At 39.2% G+C, this 23295-nt stretch overlaps 1 protein-coding gene across 3 annotated transcripts in view; it reads right to left on the bottom strand.

Moving 5' to 3' along the window:
• Window positions 1-11667: 11667 nt before the first annotated feature.
• EED (embryonic ectoderm development) overlaps window positions 11668-23295 on the bottom strand; it is a 34064-nt gene continuing 22436 nt past the window's right edge. Inside the window, exons 9-13 of one of the 3 annotated variants that reach the window (XM_081100129.1) lie at window positions 23042-23147; window positions 21785-21859; window positions 13697-13855; window positions 12667-12740; window positions 11668-12087 (exon numbers count right to left, since the gene is read on the bottom strand). In XM_081100129.1, coding sequence (XP_080956255.1) covers window positions 11961-12087; window positions 12667-12740; window positions 13697-13855; window positions 21785-21859; window positions 23042-23147 — 541 coding nt within the window. In that variant the 3' untranslated portion in view covers window positions 11668-11960. The remainder of the gene's footprint in view (window positions 12088-12666; window positions 12741-13696; window positions 13856-21784; window positions 21860-23041; window positions 23148-23295) is intronic. The other 2 variants (XM_081100130.1, XM_081100131.1) reach the window with 2 other exon arrangements.

Genomic DNA, 23295 nt, shown 5'->3' with positions numbered 1-23295 from the left:
CTGTAAGGGAAGTGGAAGATAGGCAGTAACTCACAAAGGTAGAAACCCTTTCCAGAGACAGACATTTAATGGAGCCCTACGATGGGCATACAGAAAGCAGCCTGACTACCTGGAAGGCTGGCCCCAGAGGCAGCCTGGCAGGAGCTAGTCCCAAGACTGGCAAGGCCACCAGAAGGAAAGAGACAGCGCATCAGGCAGTGAGGGGCCCTGGCCAGGAAGAAGGGAGACCTCAGTCTATGTGGGACCTCGAACAGCCTGTTTGCAGCTCCCTCTCTTGTATATCCTGGTCTTGGTTGTGGCCTAGAAGACTGGAGAGCAAAGCCATAGAAAGGAGCCCTGGCAGGAAGCTGAATCAGGCCCAGATGTGGGACCTGGGATGGAAACAATGCTAAATCCCAGACACAGAGGTGATCCGACAAACAGAACTATTAACAATTCCCCACCATTCCCACCAGTGCCCTTGAACATGAGTTTGAGAGGTACTAGTTAACCACAGTGAGAAAGTTTCAAATGACTGTGGAAAGTTGTGCTGGGCTAAAATAAACTTAATCTGTCTGTTGGAATTATCTGGACAAGCTTAAAAAGATAAAACAAAACTGAGCTTAGATCTCTGAATCAGGTTGGGACGCAGAGATCTGTCTTATGCTCCCTAAATGATCCTTTTTCCACAAACCAGCATTTGGGCCCATTGCATGGCACAGGTTCACACAGGGGCCTAAGTAATGCAATGTTTTTCACACCTGGCCAATGAAATTATAAGTGATTCTCTTTGGGCTACTTGAAGATAACATTTTTTTTTTGAAGATAACATTTTAAGGCACAAATAAATTATTATTTTGGAGCACCCTTCACAAACGGTTTTGACCTCTGAGAGTTACAAATACTGTTGCAGCCGGTTTTATTCCGGGATTCGAGGGAAACAATGCAGAATGCTTACTCAAAACTGGGATTATTAAGCTCTGACTCCCAGTCTTCCAGAAAGATAAACCAAACCTTTTGTAATACAACATTTTAGCAATTTAAAAAGTAATTTTGAAGAAACCAAGATGGTGGCATAGGTAAACACCAGAGTTTGCTGCCTCGAACAACCACTTCAAAAATACAACTAAAAAACAGAACGGACATCATCCAGAACCACAGGAAGGCTGGCTGAGTGGAAATTCTACAACTAGAAGGAAAGAGAAAAGCATACCGAGACTCAGAGGAGGTGCAGTGCGGAACTAAAATACTAAGGTGCGGAGGTGTATGCAGAGCGGGCTGGCGGCTGAGAGCGCGGTTGTCGTTTTCGATCGGGAGGGAGTCTCAGGCTCTGAGCTCCAGTTCCGGGTGAGTCTCTAGGGACCCAGACTCATACAGGAGAAGTGGGACTGTCTGGCATCGGTCAGAACTCGAGGGCAGCTTTCTCTCCTAGGGGCTTGCAACGATTACCGGGACACTGAGAAGCAGAGCCTCTGAGGGCTGGACTGAGAGCAGCCATAACTGCTAGCCCCACCCTGTTGATCCCGTGGGACCCGCCCTGCCCAAGCCCTGCAGGGAGGTTTTTGCTGGATAGCCTCAGGCAAAGGCTAGATTAGCACCTCCCTAGAGATCCAGGAGCCAGGAAACCCAGAGGTCAGAGTGGGACCATCCAGTTTGCAGCTCCGTGGAACCATAAAGGACACACTCAGGGCAGACTCAGTTAGCACCAAAGCCCAATTGAAGCAAGTCTTGCCCCAGAGGGGTGTCTCCAGCACAGAAGTTCTCCCATTGCAGACACAGCTGATTCTCACAGCCAATTGGCCTGGAGGTCAATTCCTCCCAGTGATAACTACAACAATCAAGGCTTAACTACAACAAGACTGTGCACAAAGACCACAAGGGGGTGCACCAAGAGTGTCCTCCTCAGGTAATTGGGGAGGCTGAACCACTGGGCCCTAGAGGACACTCAGCACAGAAAACCACTTTATCAACACAGGAAAGCATAAAAAATGTGGAGACAAAGAAAAAGGACACAAATGATAGAAATGGAGGAAAGCAAACTACTGGATATAGAGTTCAAAACCACACTTTTAAGGTTTTCAAGAATTTTCTAGAAACTGCCGATAAACTTAATAGGAGCTACAAGAAATCTAATGAGCCCCTTGATGTTGTGATAAAGGACCAACTAGAAATTAAGCATACACGGGCTGAAATAACGAATATTATACAGACTCCCAACAGCAGACTAGAGGATTGCAAGAATCAAGTCAACGATTTGCAATACGAAGAAGCAAAAACACCCAACCGGAAAAGCAAAATGAAAAAAAATCCGAAAATACGAAGATAGTGTAAGGAGCCTCTGGGACAGCTTCAAGCATACCAACATCAGAATTATAGGGGTGCCAGAAGATGAGAGAGACCAAGATATTGAAAACCTATTTGAAGAAATAATGACAGAAAACTTCCCCCACCTGGTGAAAGAAATAGACTTACAACTCCAGGAAGCAAAGAGAACCCCAAATAAAAGGAATCCAAAGAGGACCACACCAAGACACATCATAATTAAAATGCCAAGAGCAAAAGACAAAGAGAGAATCTTAAAAGCAGCAAGAGAAAGACAGTCAGTTACCTACAAGGGAGTACCCATACAAATGTCAGCTGATTTCTCAACAGAAACTTTGCAGGCCAGAAGGGAGTGGCAAGAAATATTCAAAGTGATGAATGCCAAGAACCTACAACCAAGATTACTTTATCCAGCAAAGCTATCATTCGGAATTGAAGGTCAGATAAAGAGCTTCACAGATAAGGAAAAGCTAAAGGAGTTCATCACTACCAAACCAGTATTATATGAAATGCTGAAAGGTATCCTTTAAGAAGAGGAAGAAGAAGAAAAAGGTAAAGATACAAATTATGAACAACAAATACACATCTATCAACAAGTGAATCTGAAAATCAAGTGAATAATCTGATGAACAGAATCAGGGGCATATAAAGGGAGTGGACTGGCTATTTTTTTGGGGGGGGGGAAGGGTGAGGGGGATGCGGGAAGAGACTGGACAAAAATCGTGCACCTATGGATGAGGACAGTGGATGGGGAGTGAGGGAGGAGGGTGGGGTGTGAACCGGATGGAGGGGAGTTATGGGGGGAAAAAAGAGGAACAAATGTAATAATCTGAACAATAAAGATTTAATTAATGAAAAAAAGAATGCAAAAAAAAGTAATTTTGCGTCAAATTAAAAAACAACAACAAATAATGGTCAATGCAGTACTGTACATTTCTCACAACCAGTGATTTTCTGACAAGTCACAGCTGACTAGTTTTAGCATTAAACATAAATACACACTCTTTCACTCATTACATAAAATGTAACAGAAATCACCCAACTTTTTACACTTCACATCATCCTGGGGTAAAAGAAGAAACAGCAGGTGAAATGAGTCTGCTTTCAATCTTACTCTGCATCAGAAAATGACCACAAAATACCAAGAATCTTTTTGAAATCCACTCTCTCAATTTCAGAATGATGGTCATTTTCTATAAATCACAACAGGGGAAACCCAGAGGTGATAAATGAAAGTAGGCAAAGTTACAAACTTTATAATGTTAGAGCTATGACCTGTGGTTAAAGACACCATGTAGCATTTTCTATGTTTGCTTGTATTTCTGACAGCGTGGGTCCTTGATAAAAGTCATCTAGACTCATTTCTTTTAGATCAGAGTGTTCCAAACTGCCAGTTGAGATCCATTATTCATTGGGTTGTGAAATTAATTTAGTGAGTCACACTGCATTACAAAAACAGAAAATTTCAGATGACATCAAACAAGTGTATTTTGTTTCATGGGACATTTTTTTAGGTATATGTGTGAGATTGGCATATAATACATGTAGTCTATTTCTTACTGTGGATTGCATTTTTTAAGTTTAAAAATTACTGTCCTAGGGTGGGAAGAGATCAACAAAAGAACTTTTATGCATATATTCATAACCCATGGACACAGAGAATAGGCTGGTGGAGGCCTGTGGCAGGGGTTGGGGGCGGGCTGTAAGAGGTCAATGGGAGAAAAAAGGGGACATATGTAATACTTTCAACAATAAAGATTTTTTTTTAAAAATTACTGTCCTAGCCCTAGCTGGTTTGGCTGAGTGGATAGAGTGTTGACCTGGGGACTGAAGGGTCCCAGGTTTGATTCCAGCCAAGGGGACATGCCTGGGTTGCGGGCTTGATTCCCCCCTCCCCATAGGGGGCGTACAGGAGGCAGCCAATCAATGATTCTCTCTCATTGATGTTTCTACCCCTCTATCCCTCTCCCTTCCTCTCTGAAATCAATAAAAAGATATTTTTTTAAAAAATTACTGTCCTAGATGATACCTCATCCAAGCTTGAAGATGCAGTTAAGCCAAATGACTCTCCCCTTTGCCTCAATGAACATTTTACTTCTTTAAGTATTTCTAGTCAAGGTGACCATTAACTCTTTAGACCTCTACCCTTCTCTCGCATTAGCTTTTAAGCAACTTTAAAAACATCTAATTTCTATCCAGTTCTTTTCTAAAGCCTAAAACTATAAAGCCACATCCCAGTCCTTTCTGAGCCCATCTCTGCAACAGCAGCCATCTACATTCTGGTCCCCTGCCCACAGAGCCAATGTGGCTCCCAGCTTCTCCCCTATTTCCTATCGTTGAAACAAACAGTAAATTATATTTCCTCTGGAGAAAAATGTGGGGCAGAATTGTTCTATTCATTTTACTTAAATGGACCAAAGAAACCAAGATAGAGCCAGAAAGAGACTGATAAGACTAAATAGTTTAGAAAAGAAATGAAAACCTATCAACGGATGTCAGTTGCCAGATGAGAGCTGCTGGGGAAAGGAAAGCACAGGGCCTCAGGCCAGCCTCAGGCAGGGCCAGCGTCATGGGCTCATGGCATAGTATAGGGCACTGGACTCAGAAAAACTCCATAGGTGGTTTGACACTTTGCTGTTTCCAACTTCGCATTCTTAATAATTTTATCTTTGAACTTTTATTTTAAATATATTTTTACTAGAGGCCTGGTGCATGGATTCATGCACCGGTGGCATCCCTCGGCCTGGCCTGTGGCGATCAGGCTGAAACCAGCTCTCTGACATCCCCCGAGGGGTCTCAGATTGTGAGAAGGTGGTTCTCGGGTGATGCACCCCGGTATTAGGCTCCCTCCTCTCTGGTTCTGGGTGCATCACCCAAGAACTGCAGCTGCCAAGTCACCGCAGCATGGCATCTCCAGCATTGAGCATCTGCCCTCCTGGTGGTCAGTGCATATCATAACTACTGGTCGGAGCGTCTGCCCCCTGGTGTTATTGCATGTCATAGCTACCGGTCAGATGGTTAAATGATCAGACGGTCGCTTAGGCTTTTATTTATGGAGATTGATTTCAGAGAGGAAGGGAGAGGGAGATAGAAAAAGGGCTCCATGATGTGGAGTTAAATGGAGAGCTCATGGCTCATCAAAGCACTGGAATACTCGTGGTAAATGACTGGTAGAGGGAGTTTAGCTCAAGCATTAAATCCTGGGGAGACCCATAGTGTAGATATCAGTCCTTGGTTCCCATTGTTCAAGAAACAAAACCACCCAGGGACTTCCACATCTTGTACTACAATTGTGCTTGTAGGCAGCCTTAAAAATTTATACTGGTGAGCACCTTGCCTCATCACAAAAGGCAATAATACATTATCAGGGTAAAGTTCTGGGTTTCGTACACTGAAGTAACTGTTTCATTAGTGGCTATACTGCAATGGAAAGTGGGAGGAGACATGTTAAGGAAGATGCAAGAACCACCACCTAGTTCAGTGATGGTGAACCTATGACACGTGTGTCAGAGGTGACACGCGAACTCATTTTATTGGTTGATTTTTCTTTGTTAAGTGGCATTTAAATATATAAAATAAATATCAAAAATATCTTTTACTATGGTTGCAAATATCAAAAAATTTCTATATGTGACACAGCACCAGAGTTAAGTTAGGGTTTTTCAAAATGCTGACACACCACCGAGCTCAAAAGGTTCGCCATCACTGACCTAGTTCTATCATAAATGCCGACATGGTGCTCTTAGTTATCATGATAGCAAGTAAAATAATTCAATATTCTTTTTCCCCTGAATCTCCAAATGTATCATTAGACCTTTTTATCTCTTCCACAGTTATAGCTCCTCCTATTCTCCATTTGATTTTATATGCCATATTCTAAGTACTGTATTTATCCGTGTATAAGATGCTATGTTTTTCTAAAATCATTAGACTGAAAATCGAGGGGCATCTTATACACGGAAGTCAGCTGAGGAGGGAGCCAGGCAGGTGCATAGCTGCCCATACCTTGTCAAACAGGCTTCCTCCAATCAACAAGCCTTATTGTTACTGACATCAGATGATGCCCTAATTGGAGGTGGAGGTGGAGAGTGCGCAGATACAACAAGGACTGGAGCATTCTGAGCCCATAAAGATGTCAAAAAATAGGAGAAACCAAGATGGCGGCATAGGTTAATGCCGGAGTTTGCTGCCTCGAACAACCACTTCAAAAATACAACTAAAAGACGGAACGGACATCACCCAGAACCACAGGAAGGCTGGCTGAGTGGAAGTTCTACAACTAGGAAGAAAGAGAATAGCATACCGAGACTCAGAGGAGGTGCAGTGCTGAAGTAAAATACTAAGGTGCGGAGGTGCATGCGGAGCAGGCTGGCAGCTGAGGGCGCAGTTGTCTGTTTCAATCGGGAGGGAGTCTCAGGCTCTGAGCTCCAGATTCGGGCGAGTCTTTAGGGACCCAGACTCAAACGGGAGAAGCGGGACTGTCTGGCTTCGGTTGGAACTCGAAGGCAGCTTTCTCTCCGAAGTTTGCAGCGGTTGCTGGGACACTGAGAGGCAGAGCCTCTGGGAACGGGACTGAGAGCAGCCATAACTGTTCGCTCCGCCCGCCCTGTAGATCCCCTGGGACCCACCCCGCCCAAGCCCTGCAGGGAGGCTTTTGCTGGATAGCCTCAGGCAAAGGCTAGATTAGCACCTCCCTAGAGGACAGAAGTTTTCTCACTGCAGACACAGCTGATTCTCACAGCCACTTGGCCTGGAAGTCAAATCCCTCCAGTATTACCTAAAACAATCAAGGCTTAACTACAACAAGACCGCGCACAAAGACCACTAGGGGGCGCACCAAGAAAACATAAAAAAATGCGGAGACAAAGAAACAGGACACAAATGTCAGAAATGGGAAGATATAGAGCTCAAAACCACACTTTTAAGGTCTTTCAATAATTTCCTAGAAACTGCCAATAAATGTAGTGAGATCCTGAAGAAATCTAATGAGACCCTCGATGTTGTGATGAAGAACCAACTATAAATTAAGCATACACTGACTGAAATAATAATACAGACTCCCAACAGCAGACCAGAGGAGTACAAGAATCAAGTCAAAGATTTGAAATGCAAAGAAGCAAAAAACACCCAACCGGAAAAGCAAAATGAAAAAAGAATCCGAAAATACGAAGATAGTGTAAGGAGCCTCTGGGACAGCTTCAAGCGTACCAACATCAGAATTATAGGGGTGCTAGAAGATGAGAGAGAGCAAGATATTGAAAACCTATTTGAAGAAATAATGACGGAAAACTTCCCCTACCTGGTGAAAGAAATAGACTTACAGGCCCAAGAAGCACAGAGAACCCCAAACAAAAGGAATCCAAAGAGGACCACACCAAGACACATCATAATTAAAATGCCAAGAGCAAAAGACAAAGAGAGAATCTTAAAAGCAGCAAGAGAAACTCAGTTACCTACAAGGGAATATCCATATGACTGTCAGCTGATTTCTCAACTGAAACTTTGCAGGCCAGGAGGGAGTGGCAAGAAATATTCAAAGTGATGAATACCAAGAACCTACAACCAAGATTACTTTATCCAGCAAAGCTATCATTCAGAATTGAAGGTCAGATAAAGAGCTTCACAGATAAGGAAAAGCTAAAGGAGTTCATCACCACCAAACCAGTATTATATGAAATGCTGAAAGGTATCCTTTAAGAAGAGGAAGAAGAGAAAGGTAAAGATACAAATTATGAACAACAAATACACATCTATCAACAAGTGAATCTAAGAATCAAGTGAATAAGTAATCTGATGAACAGAATGAACTGGTGATTATAATAGAATCAGGGACATAGAAAGGGAATGGACTGACTATTCTTGGTGGGGAAAGTGGGAGATGCGGGAAGAGACTGGACAAAAATCGTGCACCTATGGATGAGGACAGTGGATGGGGAGTGAGGGCAGAGGGTGGGGTGGGAACTGGGAGGAGGGGAGTTATGGGGGGGAAAAAGAGGAATGAATGTAATAATCTGAACAATAGAGATTTAATTTATTAAAAAAGAAAAAGATGTCAAAAACTAATAAGATAAATACCGGTAAGTGAAGTTTTTACTCTGCAAAATTGAAACTGAATGTATTCAGCTATGCAAAAGAGCATGGAAATAGAGTTGCAGAGACAATTTGGACAACCTTCCACTGAGTGTATAATCAGACAGTGGAGAAAACAGGAAGAACAACTCCTTAAAGATGCCAAAAAACAAGGCCTTAAAAGGAAAACCAGCAAACTGTTTAACACTGATTTCTTAATCTTGGGTTGGAAAAGTGGGGGGCATCTTATACATGGAAAAAATACAGTAATTTCTTAGGATCTTTTCCAGTTCATTAATTTCTTTTCATTGTTTCAAGTTACACTTTTCATTCCTAAAAGTTTTTTTTTTTCAAATCCTTGTCCATCTTGGTAGCCTCTGCTTGCTCATGTTTCTTGCCCATGTTTTATTTAAGTGTTTCATTCAACAAATATTTATTGAGCACCTACTACATGCAAGACAGATCTAGGTGTTGGGAATTATATAGGAAACAACAAAACTACAGCCCGCCTGGCTGGTGAGGCTCAGTGGTTAAGCGCCAACCTATATGAACCAGGTCATGGGTTTGATTCCATTATGGCATATGCCTGGGTTGTGGGCTCAGTCCCCAGTATGGATTGATGATTCTCTCTCATTATTGATGTTTCTCTGTCTCTTCCTTCCTCTCTGAAATCAGTAAAAATATTTGAAAAAAAACACCACCTCATAAAGCCTATATCCCAGTGGAAAAACTGCAACAAATTAAATAAGTACCCTATATAATAAAAGCCTAATATGCTAAGTGCCCTGTCGTCCATTCAACTAATCAAAGCGTAATATGCTAATGATATGCTAAGGCCGCTCAACTGTTAGCTATGACGTGCACTGACCACTGGGGGAAGACGCTCTGACTGGTAGGTGAGCTTGCCGCTAGGGTCTGGCTGATTGGGACTGAGCAAGATGGGCCAGACATGCCCTGGAGCTCTCCTATAGTCCCTCCCCAGCACCGATCATGCACTGGTGGGGTCCCTTGGCCTGGCCTGCACCCTCTTGCAATATGGGACCCCTTGGGGATGTCGGAGAGCTGGTTTTGGCCTGAGTCCCCAGACCAGGCTGAGGGACCCCACTGGTGCACGAATTCATACACCAGGCCTCGAGTACAGTGTATTAGGTGACAATTGAAATGAAGAATAAGCAAGGAATGAGGAGAGTACACATAAATGAGGCTTTTATTTCTGATAATTCCAAAATCTGATCTTTGGTGCTCTGTATATTGTGTATTGTTTTAACTGTCAGAGCAGCTTATTTCATTATCTACTTGGTTTTAAAAGCTAGTGTCCTTATTTTTATAATTTGTTTTACTGGACTACAGCCAGGCCCATTCCTTTACATCAAGTATGTCAAATTCAAAGGCTAACACAAGCCAAATAAATGAGGCATGTGGCCTGTGGGCCGCGAGTTTGACATGCTTGCTTTACATATTGTGGCTGCATTCACATTATATATAGCAGCACAGTTGAGTTGACGTGATAGAGACTGTATAGCTCACAAAACCTAAAATATTTACTATCTGGCTACTTACGAAAAAGTTTGCAGGCCTCTGATCTACACAGAGATATACACAGGAACTAAAAAGAAAAAAACTGAAATGGGCACTAACATATACTGTTGGATCAAGTGAACTGGTACAACCTTAATAAAAATACACTTTCGCCGAAACCGGTTTGGCTCAGTGGATAGAGCTTTGGCCTGCGGACTGAAAGGTCCCAGGTTTGATTCCGGTCAAGGGCATGTACCTTGGTTGCGGGCACATCCCCAGTAGATGTGCAGGAGGCAGCTGATCGATGTTTCTCTCTCATCTATGTTTCTATCTCTCTCTCTTCCTCTCTGTAAAAAATCAAAACATATTTTTTAAAAAAATACACTTTCATTCAGTAACAAATTCTGACAAATAAGCCTAAGGAAATAATCAGGGAAGTACACAAAAACTTTGTGTAGTAGGCTGTTAGTCAAAACATCCTATATAATAAAAGCCTAATATGCTAAGTATCCAGTCATCCAGGAGGCCGTTCAACCAATCAAAGCATAATATGCTAATGATATGCTAAGACCGCTCAACTGCTCGCTATGACATTCACTGACCACCAGGGGGCAGACGCTCTGACTGGTATGTTAGCTTGCTGCTGGGGTCTGGCCAATTGGGACTGAGCGAGACAGGCTGGACACACCCTGGAGCCCTCCTGCAATCCCTTCCCAGCTCCAATCGTGCACTGTGCCCTCTCACAATCAGGGACCCCTTGGGGGATGTTGGAGAGCCAGTTTTGGCCTGATCCCGCAGGCCAGGCCGAGGGACCCCACTGGTGCACGAATTCATGCACTGGGCCTGTAGTTATTTATAATAGCAAAAAGTTAGAAGCGCCTGGCTGGTGAGGCTCAGAGGTTGAGTGTCAACTTATGAACCAGGATGTCAGTTATGGTCAGGGCATATACCTGGGTTGTGGCTCAATGCCCAGTTGGGTTTGTGCAGGAGGCAGCCAATCAATGATTCTCTCTCATCACTGATGTTTCCATCTCTCTCTCCCCCTTTCCCTTCTCTGAAATAAAAAAAAAATGTATTTTTATAGAAGTTAGAATTAACATATCCCAAAAGATATTAAATAATGGTATGTTCATGGGATGGTACGGTTTTATAGAAATATGCTCATGAATTTAAAAACTTGATAAAATTCAGTCTTTTGTATTTTACCTTGGCTCCTCTCATTTTACCTCCTACCTTATTCTATAATCACCCAGGTTTTCTTCATTTGCTCTGCTTCAGGTTAAACCCTCCACTTGTCATCTTGGTGCTAACTCTTTGGGGATTTTTCTGGACTTTCATATCTCATTCTCACTCTTGCTGTTTCTTGCCCATAAACATAAGCAAAACACTATGTTTGAGACAAAATAACCAACTACTCTCAACCTTATGACCTCTTTTTTAAGTGGGACCAAAGTTTATTTAGAGAAGACAGTCTATTTATTTCTTTTAACCAATAACCTTCCAGAAAGGGGGATAGACGCTCCCTATACAAACATACTCCCCATTTCTTCCATTTTTCAACTCACTACACCAAAGCTTCCCTTGCTCTAATACCTACCCTCCCTTGCTCTAATGATATTTCCACTATAACTAATGACCAAGTTGTAAATTGAATGGCAATATTTTTTAACTGTAAGGATAGGTTATTAGAACATTACTGTTACAACTCTAAAATTTTAAACATAATTACTTACTATTACATTATATAGCCTACTCCAGTTAAGTGAACTACAAGAAATTGATCATTACAAAAAGATAAGGCATAATTTTATTACGTTCAACATTTCTTTTCATCACAATAAAAATAAACTAAAATAACACGTGGCTTTATAAAAATAAATTTTTATTAAAAGCAGTAGAGTCTGAGCAGGAGACAGTACAAAGAGTGTAAACAATGTAAACATCACTACATTCAGCTCAGCCTGATTGAATGCTGAAAGACAACTCTAAATGCTCTATGTGCCCTTACTAGCAAGATACATTAATTCTACTATACACAGGAAACACACTCTAATTTGATTAGGAACAATATTTCAGCGAAGTCGGTCCCATCGCCAAATACTGGCATCATCACAAACAGCTATGAGAATGCTGCTATCCCTGCTAAAACTGGTTTGTCGAATAGCAGTAGCACATTTTTGATGAGTCAGTGTTGTACATCTAAGGAGAAAACATGACAACAGGTTAAAATACCATACATACATAATGTTGCCAATATCTAACTTAAAACAATAAAGTAGAAAATGATTAGCTGTCCCAACGCATACAGAAGGCATCTGAAAACAGAACATACTTTACTAAGAGCTCAATCTCAAATTTTAAAATACCTGGGTATATTTTAAATTCAATAGGCACCATATAACTTATATGAAAAAAATAAGTTGTTATCAGGTACTTATGAAAAACAATCATTAGAATAAAAAATATTTTAAAGTACTCTAAGACATGCAAATATTACAAATGATTTAAAGATGGCATTGTAAGTATAAGTTACTTCCTCTATATTTGGTGTAGCAAAAGACAAGATATGGAAGGTAAAAAAGAGTGAGGGCATGATAGTATACGTTCTCTAATAGCTACAGTTAATCTCTTGAGTTCTTGGTTTTTATTTCTATTACAGCTTGCATAAGATCTGTCTAATGGTACTTTTATTTGTGCACTGATCTGTTCTTTCAAATTATGAAGTATTTGGAAACAAGAAAAAAAAGAATATGAAGGCAGGAATTTCTAAATACTTACTTGGCTTTATGAGGATCTTCTACTTCTAAATCCCAAACATAAAGTTTGCCAACCTGATTGCCCAATGCAAGCATCTGTATAAATATATTTAAAAAAACCCACCAAATTATTAAAATAAGCTTTAAAGATTTCAAGCAATCCTAAGAGAGCTTTCTTATTTTGGGAAAACCTCAGCTCCATCCTCTGGTTATGCTCTTGATTACTTCTTTGCATCTTATATTTCTGATTTGTAAATGGGGATAACAGCAACTAATACTTCACAGAGGTGTCTTGAGTAAGAAAGAAAGCATGTCGCAAATTTATGACGAGCTTTACAATTTACACTATAATACATGTACTCTTTATTATGTCTTAAAGAACTGTAGCAGCCCTGGCTGGTTTGGCTCAGTGGATAGAGCGTCAGCCTGGGGACTGAAGGGTCCTGGGTTTAATTCTGGTCAAGGGCACATGCCTGGGGTTTCGGACACAATCCCCAGGGGGCATGCAGGAGGCAGCCAACTGATGATTCTCTCTCATCATTGATGTTTCTATCTCTATCTCCTTCTCCCTTCCTCTCTGAAATAAATAAAAATATATTTTTAAAAAAACTGTAGCTAAAGCTATAGAAAGATCTTACAAAAATGTTCATATAAATACTCAGATAATTCATTACCAACAAAAACCTAATACCAAATTTCTTCAAAAATTTAGGTAACTACTATTTTGTTTCTAACTTCCATGTTTGTTTGTGAAGTTTTTCTGAGGTAAAGACACATAAAAACATTAATTTTAATCACCAAAACATTAAATTTTAGTAACAGATGTTGTAGAAAATAAACACCTAACTACCACTCCTGACACCTGTCAATTTCATTTTTAAGAATAGCAGATGGTGTTCAGAGCCACAAGGATAGAATAAATAATATCAAAGGCCCAAACAATTAATACAAACCATCAAGATAGAGTCTCAAAACTACAGATGCATAACAGAGAAAACTAAAATTACCATGGCTTTAAGTAAAATAATTTCAAAATGGAAAAATGTTGCTACCTTTTGCCAGAAATCCATAGAAAATCTCATGTACCAAATGTCACACTGGCTGTAATCAAATCGCCCAAGAATAGTCACATTAGACTCACTGGGCTTAATTTTGTCTATATCATCTTCCATTTTGCCAGGTTTCCAGCACACAATGGCATTTTCACAAGACTTTAAAAGAGAGATGAGAAAAAAAAATTACTTGTAGAACTGAATTACAAATACTGAAACAAAGCTTTTCTCTATCATCATTTTAGAACTGACAGCTCATAGAACCTGGTTATCCATCTAAGTAAGTGATATACATTCATTTATATTTGTAGAGTTAATGTCCACATTTGAGGATAAGAAGTCTGATTTATTAACAGATTTTGGCAATACAAAGGCATTACACTGTCTGAACTATTTATTTTAAAAGTCACAATTTGTTTTCCAAACCAAACCAAATCCAGCTCTTGATACATTAGCATCCAGAGACTTGAAGTGTTTTATAGCAAAGGTAAAAATTACAGTGTAGTAGAATACATAGCTCTTCAATATGGCTCCTGCTTTTTACTTCACTAGTTTCATCTTTCCCTATCCAACTGGTTCCCTTTATTTGTTAACTATAAATCCTCATTCATTAGCTTTCCTATGAAATTCACAAAAAGGGATTTAGAGACCAGATTATGTGTACAAGGCATAAAAGCAGTGGTTTACTTTTAAGACATTGATATGAGGATGAGATTGAAATAGGCTAAGTTATATCTTTCTTATCGTCTAACTTCAAATCTTTGCATACATTCTACGTAAGCAACAAGTGGTAAACAATATAATGGAAAAGTATTTGCAAATCAGTGGGCACTACTCAGATTACTATGTAGGTCTCTGGTTTGCCATTAAGGGACACCTGGCAATCTCTCTGGCCTCTACTGAATACAGGCTACTGAACACCTTACAATGTATTTCAACAGGTGTCAGGACTGAAAATTACTGGTGTAGGTGAAGTTTCACAGGACACAGCCTACATAATTCCATGTGGCAACCCTGTGGGGGTGACCAGCGTTGTAACACTTAGGGTGGGGACAACATTCTTTTTTCCTTCTTTGCCTTTTTCAAATTATATAAAATCCCAGAACTATTTATTTACAAGTTCTTTACTGTAAAGTACCTTAGATATCACCTAGTCTGAATGACTCTTCCCTAAGTGCACAGTTGAGTTGATAGCCTGTAGTTTTCTCAATCATCCTGGCCCCAGCCCTAATTAATCAGAATCTTTGGGATAGGAGGCTGAAACAGAAGTGTAAAATAGCTGTTCAAGTGCTTCTTATTGCCTACATTGATAAAGGATCCTAGTAGAGTCCCCTCATGGAGAACTAAAGCATAGGGAGGTAAAAGAATTTACCCACATTAATGGATGGCTGTACTCGAAATCACCTAGAGAGCTTTTTAAAATTACGCATTCCTAGGCCCTTGTGCCAGATTTACAATCTGTGGGGTAAGGTCTAGGAATCTATTTTTACAATGTTCTCCCAATGATTTTGATGCAGATCCAGATTTGAGACACCAGTGTAATTTATTCAGTTCAGCTTCTCACTTAAAATGCAGAAATCCTTTCCCACCATCTGATGAAGTTCTAAGAGCAGAAATTTTACAGCCTTTTTACTTCCAAAATGACAGACTAGATAGACATTCCCTTATTTGTCCCACTACATACAACTTTAGAAAGTCTAAAAAACAGAGAGGAGGCAGAATGATTAGGTATCCTGGGACATGCAGGAAATGTAGCTCCCCAATTTTCTTTTCCCTCATTTATGTATCTCAGGCAAGATGCTGGAAAAGTCAGCAACTCAACAATTCTAACGGGTGAAGCTAGACAGACAAAAACAAAACAAAACAAACCCAACCTCCTAGTCCCCAAAGCCTGCTCTCTACAAGAGACCAGGAAATGGCAACGTAGCAAGAGAGAAAATTTTCAAACAAATTCTGTAACTACAGCCAAATACCAAAAACAAAACAAAACAAAAAAACACCCCAAACCAACTGTGGACCTGCACCTATATGGTCCAGCAAAAACTCAGTGGGAAACCCTTCCCAGGTAGTAACTAAACATCTCAGTACATAATAACCCTGACTCGCTCTGTAATGAGGTGACTCTTCCTTCTCTTTGGCTGGGGTGGGATCAGAGGATACCATCTACAGTGTCAGTGGAGACCACCTGAGGAGCAGTAATGAGTCCCATCAGCCCCTTCTGCTAGGGTGGTGTCACCTGAGCTGCAGTGGAAAGCCTGAACTCCCATCCCAGCAATAATGAAACACCATCACCCAATCAAGGGGAGAACGTGAACTTCCCTTGCTACCTGCCAATCATGAAGCAGTGCTCCCCCTCCCCAGTTGAAGAAAATTTATCAGAGGAAGCCTGATGTAGATCTAAATAAAAGACCCAGAGATTGTAACATAATACCCAAAATATCCAGATCTCAATCTCAGCGCTCTCCTTGGAGCGTGCCCATGCCCTTTTGTAAGGCACCTACTTTTTTTAAGCTCTTGGAGTCCCCATGGGACTTGCAACGAGAGGAAGAGTGGGCAGCAAAACCACTGAACCTGTCCCCAAGGCCCCTTTTCTCTAATTTCAGGGAGCCAATAGCAGCCCCACCTAGGCTCTCCTGTTGCTGCTTCTACTCTAAATCCCCTTTTTTCCACTGTCCCCAGCTTTAATAAATGTACTCTACAAATAAATAAATAAAACATAAAAGTCTCAACTTTAATGAGATAACAGATGTCAACCCAGAGATGACATAAATGTTAGCACTATCTGACAAGGGTTTTAAAGTAGCCATCATAAAAATGCTTCAATTCAAGGAGTTGAGTGAACCCCAAAAAGATAAACTTAAAGAAATTTGTGTTAAGATACATCATAGTCAAACTTTTGGAAACTCCACACAAAGAAAAAAATATCCTGATTGCATTTAAGACAGAAAGAATAATTCCAATGATGGTAGATTTCTCATCAGAAACCATGGAAACCAGAAAGAGGAGCCACAACATTTTTCAAATATTTAAGAAAAGAATTGCAATACAAAATCCTATATACAGTGACTATACCTTTAAGGAATGAAGAGGAAATAAGGACATTCTCTATGAAAAATGAAGGTAATTTGTCACTAGCAGACCTCCCTAAAAGAATGGCTACAGGGAGTTTTATGAACGGAAAGAAAATGATATTATGAAGGGTTCTTGAAACATCAAACATTAAGAAGGACAAAAAAATGCAAAATGAGTAAATACAATATTCACCATTCCCTCTTGAGTTTTTAAATTACATTTAATGGTTGAAGCAAAAACTGTAATACTATTTGATGTAGTTCTTCATTCTAAAGGGAATGTTTCAGACAATTGTAAGTAGAGGGAAAAGTGAAGTAAAGGAAAGTTTCTACACCTCACTTGAAGAGTAAAATGTTGATTTACAGTTAAGTAGACTGATATACAGGTGACCCTTGAACAACAGAGGTATGAACTGTGCAGGTCTATTGAAAAAAAGGTATTTTCGATCTGCAGGTGAGACTCAGCATATGCAGAGGATCAACTGCAGTTACATACAGATTTTTGACTGCATGGAGGTCAGCATCTTCTAAACCACCATATTGTCCTAAGGTAGCAGTTCTCAACTTGTGGGTTGCGACCCCTTTGGCGGTCGAACGACCCTTTCACAGGGGTCGCCTAAGACCGTCCTGCATATCAGATATTTACATTACGATTCGTAACAGTAGCAACATTACAGTTATGAAGTAGCAACGAAAATAATTTTATGGTTGAGTCACAACATGAGGAACTGTAATTAAAGGGCCAGAAGGTTGAGAACCACTGTCCTAACGTCGAATGTATATATATCACAGATATATGGATATACCATATATATAACACAGGGCAAACCAAAAAGGCTAAACAAAGAAATATACTAAAAAATACTACAGGCAAATAAGAGTGTAATTCTAAAACATGTTCACACAACCTACAGAAACTTAGGAGAAAAAAACCCAGAGAAATTAAAAGGCAGAATTATGTAATAATTGATATATTAAGGCTCAAATATAAATGGTCTGAATATACCAACTAAAAGTTTGACAGTGTGGATTTAAAAAACATGACGCAAGTACACTGAGTGTCCAGATTGTTATGACCACCTGACGTTTGTTGGCAAATTAGCTGTAATTTCACACTGAAGTTGCTAGAGGCCCAGACCATTATAAATAAGGAAGCAGGTTGTTTACCACGACAGAAGTGATTTTTTTTTCTGAAGATATGGGTAAACAACGTGATTTAACCACCTTTGAACGTGGGATATATATTATGATGAGTGGCCAGATTATTATGACCACCCCATCAGTACTTTGTTGGGCCACCTTTTGCCTTCTATACTGCGGCGATTCTTCTTAGCATTGACTCCACAAGATGCTGAAAGGTGATGTGAGGAATCTGACACCATGCCTGATGAATACCACTGTCCAGTTTTGTGAGATTTGATGGTTGTGGAACCAGCTGCCTGATGGCTCTTTTACCTTCGTCCCACAAATGCTCAATTGGATTGAGATCTGGTGATTGTGGGGGCCACCTAAGCAAGGTAAAGTCTCCCTCATGTTCTTGAAACCACTCCTGCACAATACAAGCACCGTGGCATGGCGCATTGTCTTTTTTTTTTTTTTAATATATTTTATTGATTTTTTACAGAGAGGAAGGGAGAGAGATAGAGAGTTAGAAACATCGATGAGAGAGAAACATCGATCAGCTGCCTCCTGCACATCTCCTACTGGGGATGTGCCCGCAACCCAGGTACATGCCCTTGACCGGAATCGAACCTGGGACCTTTCAGTCCGCAGGCCGACGCTCTATCCACTGAGCCAAACCAGTTCCGGCAGGCGCACTGTCTTGATGGAAAAAGCCATCTCCATTGGGATACGCCATCAACATGACAGGATGAACCTGATCAGCAAGGATACTTAGGTATGTTGTGCTATTCAGACTTTGTTCCACATGAATTAAAGGGCCCAAATCATGCCAGGAAAACATGCCCCCAAACCATAACACTGCCCCCACCAGCTTGAAGGGTTGTACTCATGCATGTGGGTGCATGCTTTCATGCCGTTTCCGTCAAATTCTCACTCTGCCACCTGCATGATGCAACTGGAAACATGATTCATCGGACCACATGACTTTTTTCCAATGCTCGACTGTCCAAGCCTTGTGTTCCTGTGCGAATTGAAGATGTTTTATCTTGGTAACTGCAGACAGCAAAGGTGTTCGAACAGGCCTTCAGCTTCCATATCCCATATGATGCAGTGTATGGCTAATTTGCCTACAAACGTCAGGTGGTCATAATCTGGCCACTCATGTTCAAAGGCTGTTAAATCGCATTGTTTACCCATATCTTCAGAAAAAAATCACTTCTGTCATGGTAAACAACCTGCTTCCTTATTTATAATGGTCTGGCCCTCTAGCAACTTCAGTGCAAAATTATAGCTAATTTGCCAACAAACGTCAGGTGGTCATAATAATCTGGACACTCAGTATATATGCCACCTACAAGAAACTCACTTCAGATATAATGACATATGTACATTAAAAGAAAAAAGTTGGGAAAGGATATACCATGCAAACATTGATCAAAAGAAAGCAAAATGGACTAAATTACTCCCAAATAACGGAGACTTCAAAGCAAATTACTAGAGGTGGACATTACATAATGATAAAAGGTCAAGCCACTAAGGCATAGCAAAATGTGTAAGCACCAACCAACAGAGCTGCAAGATATAGAACTAAAAAGGAAAAAGCCACAATAATAGCTGGAGACTTCCAAACTCATCTCTCAATAACAACATGAGTAGAAAAATCAACAAAGATATAAATTCAATCACATCATCAACCAATAGGAACTAAACGATATTTACAGAACACTCCACCCAATAGCAGACTATACATTCTTTTCAAGCTCACATGGAACAAACCAAAAATAGGGTTATGAAACATATCTGAAAAAAATAATCAAAATAATAAACAGTGTGTTCTGACAGTGAAATCAAACTGGAAATGAAGAACAGAAAGGTAACAAAAATGTCTCCCAACACCTAGTAACTACACAATACACTTCTTATCAGAATTTGTGAGATGCAGCTAAAGCAGTACTGGTGGAAATTCACAGCACCAAATGCTTACATTAAAAGAGTCTCAAGTCAATAATCGAATCTCCCACCTTAAAAAACTAGTGAAAGTGCAAAATATACCCACAGCAAGCAAAAAATTTTTTTAAACTGACAAACCCCTAGCAGGACTCATAAAAAGAAAAATTACCAATTTCAGGAATGAAACAGGCTATCACTAGAGACCTTAAAGATATAAAAAGGATAATAAAGGACTACTACAAACAACTCCATACACATAAATTTTACATTAAATGGAATGGACCAATTCCTCATACAAGAAAAATTACCAGTAAAAATTCATTAATATGAAATAGCTAATTTGAATGGTCCTTTAACTATTAAGAAAATTGAATCTGTGTTTTAAAAACTCCCCCTCAAAGTTTTCTAGACTCAGATGATTTAACTGGAGAAGTCTATCAACCATTTAAAGAATTAACACCAATTCCATATAATCTCTTTAAGAAAATAGGAGGGTAGACTTGAAATTCATTTTATAAAGCCAGTATTCTCGATACCAAAACCAGACAAAAACAGCATAAAAAGAAAACTTCAGCATCATACCTCATGACTACAGGCACAAAAATCTTTAACAAAATATTAGCAAAGAGAATTCAATGCAATCTACTGCATTAACAGACTGAAGAAACCACATGATCATATCAATGGATACAGAAAAAGCACTTAACGAAAGTCATCACCCACTTATGGTAGAACTAAAAATATTAGGAAAAGGGGACAGTTCTCAACTTGATAGAGAATATCTACAAAACTATACAGCTAATACACGTAATTGTAAAAGATTAAAAATTTTTCTCCTTTATATCAGAAATAAGTCAAGATGTCTGCTCTTAACACTTCTAATCAACATAGTACTGGAAGTCTGCCAGTGCAATAAGGCAAGAAAAGGAAATAAAAAGCATCCAGATCAGAAAGGAAGATATAAAACTTATTTTCAAATGACAAGATGGTCCATACAGAAAATTCCAAGATATTAATAATTCCCTACCAAAATGTCAGATAGGTTTAACACCATTCTGAGCAAAATCCCCCCCACCCCCCTGCAAATAAACTCTGCAAGGTTTTTTATAGGTGTAGACAAGATTATTCTAAAATTTATAGGAAAGGCAAAGCAACAGAATAAAATAATTGTAAAAATGAATAATAAAATGGAAGAAATCACTCTACCTACCCATTCCAAGATTTATTACAGAGCTAGAGTAATCAAAACTGTGTATGTAGTACTGGTGGAGTACTGGAACAAAAAGAAAAACCAGAAAGAGCCTCACACAAGTATGTCCAAACAATCTGACAAAGGTACAAAAGCAATTAAAAGGAGAAAGATTAGTCTCTCAAATAAGTGGTGCTAAAACAATTGGAAACCTATAGGCAAAAAATAAACTTCTACCTAAACCTCATAAAAAAATTAACTTTAAAGGATCATATATTTAATATAAAGCTTTTTGAAGAAAACACAGGAGAAAATCTCTAGGATCTATGACTTAGTAAAGAGCATTTTAAACACATCAAAAGCATGATCCATAAAATAATTTTTAAAAAATCAACAAATTGAATTTCATCAAAATTAGAGACATCTGTTCTGCTAAAGACCTTGTTAAGAGGATGAAAAGACAAGCTACAGACTGGAAGAAAATATTTGCAAACTACACATCTGACACAAGGATTCATATTTAGAATATATTGAGAGTTCTCAAAACTCAACAGTAAAAATAAAAACAAAAACCAATCCAATTAGAAAATGAGCGAAGACGTGAAGAGACATCATCAAAAAGGATATATTAGATGGTAAATAAGCACATGAAAGATGTTCAACATCACTAGCCATCAGGGAAATGCAAATTAAGACCACGATGAGATATCACTACACTCCTATCAGAACAGCTAAAATAAAAAATAGTGACAATACCAAATGCCGGCGAAGCTTCCGAGACACTCGATCTTTCATACATTTCTGGTGGGAATGTAAAATGGCACGGCCACTCTGGAAAATAGTTTGGCAGTTTCTTAAAAAACTAAACAAACTTAACCATGACCCAGCAATTGCCCTTCTAGGCATTTATCCCAGAGAAATGAAAACTTAAGTAAGTCCACACAAAACCTATATACGATTGTTCATTAGCAGCTTTATGTTTAATAGCCCCAATCTGGAAAGGACCAAAATGTCCTACAATACATGAATGGCTAGATAAACTGTGGTACATCCCATACCATAGAATACTACTCAGCAATAAAAAGCGAGAAGTACTGACACACAACAACTTGGATGGCACTATAATGAATGGAAAAAAAAAATCTTAAAAAGCGCCATACTGTAACATTCTTACAATGACAAAATCACATGTGATAAAATGACACACACACATTGTACAATGTCAAGACTTTATATATTGTATTATAGTTATGTAACCATTGGGGGAAATTGGGTGAAGGGGCCTCTCTGTACTATCTTTCAAACTTCCTGTGAATCTAACTTCAAGATCAAAAGTTTAAATAAGCAAAATAATAATAATAATAATAATAATAATAAAAAAATAAAATAAAACTAGCTGCAAGTCAAGAAAAAAATAGATTAGGCTCTGCCAAGAAAATGTGAAATGACCTGAAATCCACACAAGAAACTAGCAATTTCTCCAAATTTAACAATCCCAAATGTTCAGATGACCAACAACTTCTCTAAATTATCAGCGAAGGATACATATATACATCAACATGCTAGAGAAGGGGTTGGCAAACTACAGCCCATGAGCCAGCTCCAGCTGTCTGTTTCTTTAAATGTAAAAGTGTATTGAAATGGACACAAAATATAAAAAAAAAAACACAACCCTACTACTACTAGCTTTAGATATTGGTTATTTTATAATAACACTGATTATCACAACAATATCATCTTACAAATGAAAATTTTTCATTTTATTGGAGCACAAATTATAAAATTCATTGGAATGTCTTATGCCTAGAACAAGTTTCCAAACCTATCAAAATATCATGAGACTAAAAAAAATTAAAAAAAGAAAGAAAAGAAAAAGCAATTCCCAATTTGCCATCCAATTTACCAAACTCCATTAAAAATCGAGCTCCCTAAAAAAAAAAAAAAAAAAAAAAAAAAAAAAAAAATCCAACTCACACAAACAATGGAAGTACAGCTTAACAGCAGTTACCATACCTTGGAAAGTATCAAATCACCTAACCATCGCACACAATCAACATAATTCCTATGTATGTCTCTGGTAGAAAAGTCAGGAAAGTGAATTTTCTGAGAAATAAATGGCCTGAAATGGAAATGTAAAAGTTAAGAGAAAAAAGTATAGTCGAATCACACTAACTTTTATTTTTGGATTTATAAACTTTGAAAAATAAAATGCATGATGATTTTTCTTTGATCCTAGAAAACTGAATACCTTACCTTTCTATTGAGAG

The sequence above is a fragment of the Myotis nattereri genome (assembly GCF_964212035.1).
Source record: "Myotis nattereri genome assembly, chromosome: 9".
Taxonomy (NCBI): Eukaryota; Metazoa; Chordata; class Mammalia; order Chiroptera; family Vespertilionidae; genus Myotis; species Myotis nattereri.
The sequence above is the reverse complement of the archived record's forward strand: the minus strand, read 5'-3'. Positions and strand labels throughout refer to the sequence as shown.